Here is a 10,275-nt window from a genome sequence, read left to right as displayed (position 1 = left end):
AAAAATTAAAGTTTATTGATTTATTACACTTACATATTACGCTTTTATAATTATTAGTTGTAAAATGGTCATCAGGCAATATTATCGCTTATCTCAATAATTTGTGAGACAATTAATCGCCCAGCAAAATTTGTTATCGTGACAGGCCTTGAAATAAGGATCTCGTAATTATGACATCTTATCTCATAATTATGAGATCCTGATCTCATAATATGGCATCTTATCTCATAATTATGAGATCCTGATCTCATAATATGACATCTTATCTCATAATTATGAGATATTTTCTCGTAATTATGAGATAAGATCTCGTAATTATGAGATATTTTCTCGTAATTATGAGATCAGGCGTCCTAATTTTTTGTATTTGGTGAATGCAATGCTCTTCCGTACCTTATTGCTCACCAGCAGAAGCATAAATAATACTGTTAAGAAAGCTGATGATAAAGTTGAATAAAAATTTAAGTCTGATTATGAAGTGAAATTAAATATCTGACAGTGATAATTAGTGTGGCTATAATTCCTCACTTCACCATCTGTGTTGGAGCTTCCCGTCTCCAAAATGAGTGTACGCATGGGTCAGAGTTGGCGTGAGGGACCACACATTTTCACGTCAAGTTTGGATTTTATAAATCACAACCTTTGCGTGAGAAGTGGCGTTACGCAAGTTTCTGGGCTCATCTTGTGCGTACGCAAGCTTTATCCGACCCTTGGTCAGGACCAACTCCACGGGGGAAACGAACACTGGTCCTTTTAAAGCGGACCAAATGTGTCAGGTGTAGGTTTACACCCTAAATAAAAACAAACAAGTAGTTACATGAAGTGTCGGACTATAACTAGTGTACAACCACCAGGCAGGTAACCTAACTCAGCAAAACCGTATCGAAAAGGTACATACCAACCGCCTGTCTGAAACAGTCAGCTAATGCTGAAACAATGCTACCCGGAAGTCAAGAAACGGTTCAAACCTGCTCTCCTTTCGGTGAAACGCCATGAGTTTCTTATCACAGCTTAGAATAAGCCAAGCTCCACAAAAGCCCATCATAGTCATGTTTACAGTTACACCAGAGTCCACGTGAAGACGTGTTGGGTCGCTTTAAAATGACGTCATTCACAGTTACGTAATCCTTACACGCTAGCCAGCAGGATTAGAGGGGGCAGGAGCTGTTGTGATTTTATTTATTTTTATTTATTTATTGTAAACCAGAATAGTATAAAACAAATATGTGGAGTACATTTGACAATAATACAGTTTTCAAAACAGACCGTGAAACGAGTAAAATAAAAACAAACAAATAAGTGAAAAACAAAACAATCATAGGCTAGGTATCATATTTATAACTTAGCAATGTTTTCATTGATCGGTTGTGATTTTAGAAAACGAGAAACTTCTTATTGAAATAAACACATTTAGCTTTGGGCACGTTTTCAGCAGTATGGTTTGCAACTGTGAAATAACCTTTTCTGAGGCCAAATCTAATTACGCATAAAAATGTAAAGGAAAAAAAGGGGTGGGGGGGGGGGGGGGGAGGGGAGAGAGACGAGAAACAAACTAAACACAACAGAAGAGGCGTCACTGGGGACGGGGAGGGGGCCTACAGATGAGCGTTACATAAAATGAGACAAACCCACACTGATCCGTGTCTGATCTGCGTCTGGACTGCTGGAACAAAGTGTGCGCAGCTTTTATCTGAAGGTACTACTGATATTTATTTCTTTTTCTTTTTTTTTTTTTGCCCCACAAAAACAGTTCAGTCCGTCTGTGATTAATTATTCTTGATGCTTCTTGAATGGATGCCTGCAGTTGGCATGTGTCTCCATGTCACCTTCATAATATAGCATTCACATTATTGAGATCTTTTTTCTTCTGTACGTGTATCGGCATCTAACTCGTTCCACAATTTTTGTGCTATTTCAACTATTCATCAAAATGTTCAGCTCATTTATGACAATCTTGCTATGACTTTTGGTATTTCAGCTATTTCACTTTTTAAGCCACTTTTTGCCATTGAAAATGAAAAGAGCTGTTTTCAACATCCTGAACATCCTTTAAAATGTTTCAAAGTCTTTACAGAACCTTACACATTTTGTTCTGGTTGTACTCTTTTTCACTTTCTTGTGCAAATTTGTGCTACTTTTTTGCTAACTTTAGCTTTTTTCTGCTATTTCAACTAAAATTCTGCTTCTTTCTGCTATTCTGCTCTTTTCTACTTTTTCTATTTTTTCTGCTAATTTGGGTTATTTATGCTTCTTACTTTTTCGTTTTCTGCTATATTCAGCCATTTGCTGCAAATTTAGCTCATGTTCAGCTGTTATTAGCTAAAGTTAGTTTTTTTAAGCTAAATACACATTTTAAAGCTATTAAATTACAGCTTATTTCTGCTAAGTTCAGCAAATGTGTGCTCTGTATGCTAATTAAAAAATTTCTAGCTACATTTTAGCTGTTTTACTGAAATTCTTAGCTGTTTTATCTATTTTACTACAAATTTTCACTTGAAGTCACATTAACACGTTTGCTATTAAATATTTTCAGCTTAATTTCAGCAGCTTTCAGCTTGTGTATTCAGCAAGAAACATTCACACTAGCATTTTTGCAGGAAATGCAATTTCTCTAGTTGATTTTATATTGATGTATTTCTTGATGCACAGGCAGACTGTGAAGAAAAATGGCAACCTCTTTGCTGAGAATAGGATCCCTAACCCATTTCAAGGTAATACACTTTAAAATGTTTACATTCTGAACTAATTGTGCTCAGAATGAATGAACCGAAGTGTAACTATTGACAGTATACAGTCTGCAAGTCTTTTCTGGGTTTTGATGTTTGCTGCTAACATCAGAAGTTGGTGAGGCATAACATCGGTTCAAAACAACAGCTCATACTGGAACCGCACGCTTCACTGGAGCAGATTTAAACCAGACACGCAGGTCTCCTCCACTGAACTGTAATGGAATTTGACTCTCTGGGTGTAGTTTTCTACATTTCCTCATAAAACCTGTTTAAATGAGCACAGACTTGTTTGTATGCGAATAACAAACTTATGCCAATATGTTTTATCTCCTGCTCTGTTTTCTCTGTACACCAAGAGCATTTCCTGCAACAGTGAAAGGATGTCACTTTTTAAATACGCAGACGATATGGCCCTGTTTGCTAACATGACTGGCTCTGATGCTCTGCCCCGGTACCAGCAGGCAGTTGACATTTTAATCCTAACATTTAATGACAAGTTTTTGGAACTTAATGTCACAAAAACCAAAGAGTTGTGCTTTCGGGGCAGAGATAAAGATGCCAGATCACCTCTCTTCCAACCACTCAGCATCCAGGGTCAGCAGGTGGAACAGGTGGAATCTTTTAAATACCTTGGGACAGAAATTGACATCCGGCTGTCTTCTAAAGAGCACACAGACTCCATTTTTAAAAAAGCACATCAACATCTCCACCTGCTGAGAAAACTGCAATATTTTAATTAGGGTTGGGCAATATTGGCAAAAAAATTAATCACGATTAATTGGGGTATTTAGCCGATAACGATTAATTTGACGATTAATGCCCTGGAGTCCCTGGACACCCTTATGTCTTAGTCACAAGACCAATTTAGTAGGAAAGATTGTTCTTCATAAAAATCTGTTCCAAATTGTGTGAAAATTACAGACTTCAGGCTATAAATAAATTTTTAAATTGTGTTGATAGATAAATAAATTACAGAACCTTTTTTTTTTTAATGTTCGTCATATTTGAAGCGGAGAGGAGCACTGAGCGGATTGACTGGAGAAATCTCCCCTGGTGGCATTAAGCGTATTAATCGTCAAGTGCCAAAAATTAATCGATTAATGTTCTTCTGACGATTAATTGCACACGATGTGATTATGCCCAACCCTAATTTTAATGTCAAGAAAGACATTTTAACTCTGGTTTATAAATCACTCATTGAGTCCATCATCACCTTCAACATTTTATCCTGGCACAACTTCCTCACTGTGAAACACAAAAACAAACTGTTACGAATCAAAAATCAGGCCAGCAAAATAATCGGTTCACCTCAAACCCCTCTTTCTGAACTGCATAACCACTCTGTAATGAGGAAGGCCACCCTGATCACAGAGAACCCCTCTCATCCCCTCCATCGCTCATTCCAGCTGCTCCCATCAGGCAAAAGGTTCAAAGTTCCTCTGGCCCGTAAAGCAATATACAAAAAGTCCTTTGTTCCGCTTGCAATAACTACTCTGAATACTTTTAAATAATAATAGTAGTGTAATGTACAGTATTTAACAGTTGTTTTTAACAGTCCTTTTTTATGTGTTTTTATGGGTAGTTGAGTGTGTTGCATGTATGCTGTCGAAGAAAAATTTCTGTCACCATCTGGGACAGACAATACAGTTATTCTATTCTATTCTATTCTATTCTATTCTATTCTATTCTATTCTATTCTATTCTATTCTATTCATCCAGTTGGCCTTGCTGGCCAACTGGCCTTGAATTCTGTTAGCTGGATGTAAGACCATTTTTTTATGCCACTGACAATTATTATCTTTGTTGGATTCATGAACATTTTCGATGTAGCATAAATATTACTAATCATGTTTCTTCCTTTGAGTTTGTTACTACATCCATCCCATCTCCAAGTGGGAAATCCAAACTTCCCTCTCCCCAGTGACACTCTCCAGCTCCTCCAGGGAGATCCCAAGGCATTTCCAGGCCAAAGAGGAGATGTAGTTGTGATTTGTATTTCTTATTATACATAGAAATTGTTTTGTTTTTTGAAAAAGAAATGAATGCATTTTATAAATAAAATAAATTAATAATTCATTCAGAGAGTTTTCTACTCTTGGAATGACAAACTCAAAACACCTCCAGAAAGAGACATCTTAATTGGATGCCATTCAAGGCAGAGACCTTGAAGTTCCAAACCAGACACCATCCTCTCCATGTGTGTGCCATGACAAATTGAAGAGAAGGAAAATATGAATGGTAACCACAGAGCCCAGAACAACTTTCAAAGAAAGTAAAGGTGAACTCCAACGACAAAGTACATCAGTGTCAGAATGTGGACTTCATGGGAGACGACTAAGGAGGAAAAAGTGAGACTGGAATTTGCCACAATACATATTGACAAGCCACAAAACTTCTGGGAGAATGTCCTTTGGCCAGATGAGAGAAAACTGGAGCTTTTCGGCAAGGCACATCAGCTCTATATTCATAGAAGCAAAAAGTATGCATTCTAAGACTGTGAAACAGGACTCGGTTATGTTCTGGCACATTGTGTCTTTAATTTGTGGAAGGTACAATAAAATATCAAGACTATCAAAGAGTTCTGGAGCGAAATGTGCTGCCTAATGTTAAAAAGCTTGGTCTCCTTGGCAGGTCATGGGTCTTCCAACAGAATTATGATTCAAAACAGTGAAAAACACCCAAGAATAGCTAAGAGCTAAACATTGGACTATTCTAAACTGACTTTCTATAAGCCCTGATCTAAATCCTATTGAACATCTGGGGAAGGGGCTGAAAAATGTCATTTGGAGAAGGCACCCTTCAAATCTGAAGGCCCTGTCACACTAGACAACTTATGCCAACTTATGAATATTTTAAAGACATCTACATTGAGGGTGGAATTGAAAAAATCAACAGGAAGCTTCTTATTGGCACATACATAATGTAATTTGAACAAATTGATCAAATATATAACTTTTATTAGCAATTTAGACATAAAAATGTTTCATAAGTTGGTACAAGTTGTCTAGTGTGACAGGGCCTTGAGACAACTGGAGCAGTTTGCCCATGAGGAGTGGGCCAAAATGCCTGTGTAAAGGCACAGAAGTCCCATTGACACCTAACAGATTTTAATAAAACTCTCAAAAAAGAAGTTATTGAATTGTACTTTTAGATCTGATTAATGTTGAATATCAAGCATAAATGACAGAGGGAAATATGAACATATAACATAGGGAATATATCAAGGAATGCTAGGCCTTTAATTTTTACAGTTATTAAGCTAAAATCTGACGTGAATAGCTGAGAGTCATCCCCAGCAGAATCTTAAGCCTCATTCATAAGACGGCTCAGTCTGGGACTGATGCATGTTCTGTCTCCTCCGAGCTTTCAGGAAAAACACGAAGGCAGAAAGGCGAGTAAAATGAGCCCRCCTCTGATGTGCCCCTGAGCCGAGAGCAGAGGTAGTTTCAGAGCCAGGACCGAGCCTGGCAGGTCGACTTCTGAAGAACCAACCCGTGTGTGTTGTGAGGAAGACGTCACTGCGGCTGGAGCTGGAGATTTATTACTGAGTGAATATTAAAGACGACACAGAACAGCAACTTTAGTTAGTTTAAAAATATTGAATTACCACAGGATCACTAAAGTAAGTTAATTCGGTTTGCTTTGTTTGATACAAGGCGGCAGACGTCTGCCCCACAGTAAATACGTTGTGGTTCATTTCAGCCCAGCTGAGTTCTGCTCCACACCTCTTTTGGTTCCATGCTGCTGAGTTAATTTCTGAACACGTGTGAGCGGGACCTGGCTGCCTTCACTTGTGATTTTATGAATGACTCAAGGGGGAATAAAGACAGATGGGTCTGTGCGGCAATTTTGCGGAATTGTCTTGTGAATCAAGCTTTTGAGTGCTATATGGATCACACAGGATCACTTTTTAAAACTCTGGCATGGAAGTCAACAAGATATGCATTCCTTTTAAGAATTGTTACTTTTTAATTGCTTGTTCATGCTTTTGTTGATGACTGAATGTAATCATGTCTGTGTGTGTTGCCAGTGTTTGCATGCAGGGAGCTTGATCACACTGAGCAGAACACCTGCAGCTGGAGCTTTTAGCACAAAATCTGGAGGATCTAAAAAGTCCAACTCCAAAAAGATGAACACAGGTAGGTACCACAAAGGGCAAGTTCTGTTATCACATTATGAGTTTCAGCCTTTATCACCTACAGGATAAACTTGAAGTGTGGTTGTTCTGGTTGAGGAAAATAAATGCTCAACATCATTAGTGTGTCATAAATAGCATTCAAATCAATCTGTGCCAATGTAGTCCTCAGAATACTGGCTCATAATTTTGTCACTAATAGCAGATAAAAACAATGAAAATCTATAGGATATTATTTTGTGAGTGGGGCATGCTGTATTCAGTTAACAAAAATCAGTTGATCCTACACAAAATCAGAATGATCAGCCACCCTTAATTTGATGTAAACAACATAAAACATCAACAGAAACATCTCATATAATGTCCTTTAAAAAAGTATTTTAAATAAGTCGTTCTCATGAGAGATCTCTCAAAAAATATCCAGCCAACATCTACAGTATCAAGCACAAGAATGTGCTCTGCAGCGCTAAAACATATAAAAGTACAAAGAAAAAATATTGGGGCCCAAGTATATCACCAGTCTTGGATTTTTTTTAAACAAAAGGGAAAAGATAAGAAAATGTCTGACCGGGTTTGCGTCTCTCTTCCCGGTGGTTTCCTCTTCCAGGCCTGGAGCACACTCCAGGATATGGAACTGATCCTCGTTCCATGTGGCAATTAATTGAGTTTAAAGAGGAGAAGTCTTCTTGATTCTTCCATGGTTAGGTCAAGCTTCCCTATAAAGCCCAAAACTTAAATTTTCTATGGGCGAACGCTGGAGCTCCACAGCTGCATTTCTCCTGCCAGACCCCTCTCCTCTTTCAAAAACTCAGTCTCTTTTTATAAGTTCAGGTAAAACTGAGAACCAGATAATTTTCTCTGTGAACATAGACATGGTATACAAGACAATCGTGCATAGATAATAATTAATGCTTTGTGGCAATCCCCTTTATTAAATATTTCCTTTCACAAAATATCTTGTTTTAGTGTGATGTTACAAGTCTAGGACTCAATGCCACACAAGCAGTTCTTAGAGGTTCAATGACTAACAGATTTTTGATTATGTTCTCTTTATATTATTATTATTGTTCAGTGATTTTAGTTCCACAGTTAATTGTTTTCATGAGTGGCCATATTTCGATCTGTTTGTATATTCAGCTCATCACAAGTAATGTACATATTTTTATGAGTTTTTTTATGCTGATTAATGGTCTCTTCACAGATTCATTCATCTGTTAAACATTTAATGCATTGATTTATTATGAAGACAAGTCAGACTACAACATTTCTGAAGAAGACAAGCTTAGACCATCAGAGCCAGTAACTAAAGGGTTTCAGTCCTTTAAAACAGCACAATTATGACACAATTTGGCTAAATATTGTTTTTGTTTTGCATAAAAAATAGAAACTGCTGCTGGGCTTTGTCAACGCTCACATTTTTTGCTATTTTTATTGCCATTCTAATAATTACACATTGCACCAATGTTACAAACCAATCTATATCATTGTTTAATTTCCCTTTAGGGATCAATAAAGTATTTTTGAATTGAATTGAATAACCTAAAGTTTGTACTTTAATTTAACTCTGTGCATTAACCAATGCTGTAACCCTTCTAGTCAAATTATAGGCTTTGATTTAGTATTTTTTCTTTCAAGCATACCACAATACTGATGTTATTTTGTCATATGCTGCAATCCTGATTACAGAGAATTTATGTTCTACATTTGCCATTAATGCAAAAAATAATGAGTTTTGTGTGCTTGCCCTTCTCCTTCATCCCAGACAAAAAACAGCCAAAAACATACTGTGATGCAGAAAAACTTATTCAGCACAAGTCATATGAGTTTCCCAAGAAGGAAGTTTCTTCTGCAGTCACTGCTGCTGCAGCAGTAAACACTGCTGTTGGATCTACACCAGTACCAGAGTCCAGACCCAATGCTGCTGCAGTTGCGACTGTAGCAACTACTTCTGACATGAAGACCCCCGCCTCAGTTCTGGAAGCCACTACCCACTCAATTCTTGAAGCCACTGTTGATAAGCCTGTTTTAGTTGCTGAAGCAATTCCTGCAGTTAAATCAGATTCAGAATCTGCTGTAGCAGGGGAGGACACCTCTGAAGCTGAAGTTATTGCAAAATTTCAACCACTTCAGTCCTCTGAGCCAGTTGTTGAAGTTGCACCTGTTGCTGAAGCTATGTTAGTGATTGAAGCTGTCTCCAAGTTTGCTGCAGTGGTCAAAGATGTTGGTGGTCCTTCTGTTGAAGCATCTTCCTCTACAACTGACATTACAGCTTCTGAAGTTCTTGATGAAGCTGTTCCAGAACCTCTTCAAGAAAAAAACTCTTTTAAGGATGTCCCGAAAAACATTGTGGAACCTGAGCTTACAGGGATAGGCCTCAAGTACATGGCTGAAGCTGCTCCTTTGGAGGAGGCTCCGGAGCCCAAGACCAAAGTTGCGCCAACTGAAGCTGCTCCAGAAACAACAGATAAAAGTGCCCCTATAGATCTGACACCAGAGCTAGTGGCTGTAGCTGTTCCTGTAGAGCCAAGTTTTGAGTCTATGGTTGAAGCTGCCCCACAGCTTGTGGCTAAACTTGCTTCCCCAGAGGTAATTCCTGAGCCTGTGTCTGATGCTGCACCTGTAGAGCCAACCTTCGAGTCCATGGTTGAAACTTCCCTAAAGCCCTTATCAGAAGCTGCTCCTCTTGAGGCAGTCTGTGAATCTGTGGTTGAAGCTTCCCCTGTAGAGTTGACCTTGGAACCCATGGTTGAAGCAGCCACAGATTCTGTAGCTGAAATCACTTTTATCGAGGTGACTCCAGAGCCCATGGATGAAGCTGCACCTATTGAGGCAGTCACAGAGTCTTTGGCAGAAGCTTCTGAGACAGAAACTGAAGTTTCTACCACTAAGGAGAGCTTCATGGAAGTGGTCAATCCCGCCCCAGTCTTTGCTGAAGCTGCAGGAGAAGAGATGGAGGCCGCTGCTGAATCAATTGAACCATCTGAGGGTACACACTACATTGTCTCTCTCCCCTCTATCCTTTTTCTCCCCTCTCTACACCCTGTAGTATGAAAATGAAACATTCTTATTACTGTTTAAAAAATTATACTGTAGCACATTGTTTTACTTACAATAAAAGTGAGCTATAAAAATACTTAATATCCCAAACAGATACTGTATTTCCTTTTTTCTTTGTAGTTTCACATGCACAGTCCCTTTGTATTAACTGATGAAAAAGCATTACCTTTCCCTTCCCTTTCTTTCTAACTTTGGCCAGGGTTAAGCTTTTATCCAGCTTGTTATCTTTTGTGTTGTTTCACTTTGAGCATCTGCCACATGTTGCACAAATTCATGTCACAACTTTTTTGGCTTTATTTATTTATTTATTTATTTATTTATTTATTTATTTATTTATTTATTTATTTATTTATT

At 38.1% G+C, this 10,275-nt stretch overlaps 2 protein-coding genes across 2 annotated transcripts in view; one reads left to right on the top strand and one right to left on the bottom strand.

Annotated features, from left to right (window-relative positions):
- The window catches only part of wdr4 (WD repeat domain 4), a gene marked incomplete at its 3' end in the record, with an annotated part of 17,636 nt that extends 16,527 nt beyond the window's left edge, over positions 1-1,109 (bottom strand). Inside the window, 1 exon segment of the mRNA XM_014032487.1 lies at positions 969-1,109. Within this exon segment, the coding sequence (XP_013887941.1) occupies positions 969-1,051 (83 nt within the window).
- Positions 1,110-1,550: 441 nt separating this feature from the next.
- LOC106535479 (fibrous sheath CABYR-binding protein) lies at positions 1,551-9,850 on the top strand (the record flags this gene model as incomplete). The annotated part of the gene is given in 4 exon segments (XM_014032488.1): positions 1,551-1,696; positions 2,650-2,711; positions 6,760-6,868; positions 8,627-9,850. Coding segments are annotated over 3 exon segments (1,378 nt in total), but the record flags the coding sequence as incomplete, so codon positions are not given.
- Between the last annotated feature and the right edge of the window lie 425 nt (positions 9,851-10,275).

This window comes from Austrofundulus limnaeus, unplaced genomic scaffold (assembly GCF_001266775.1).
Source record: "Austrofundulus limnaeus strain Quisiro unplaced genomic scaffold, Austrofundulus_limnaeus-1.0 Scaffold1464, whole genome shotgun sequence".
Classification (NCBI taxonomy): domain Eukaryota; kingdom Metazoa; phylum Chordata; class Actinopteri; order Cyprinodontiformes; family Rivulidae; genus Austrofundulus; species Austrofundulus limnaeus.
The sequence above is the reverse complement of the archived record's forward strand: the minus strand, read 5'-3'. Positions and strand labels throughout refer to the sequence as shown.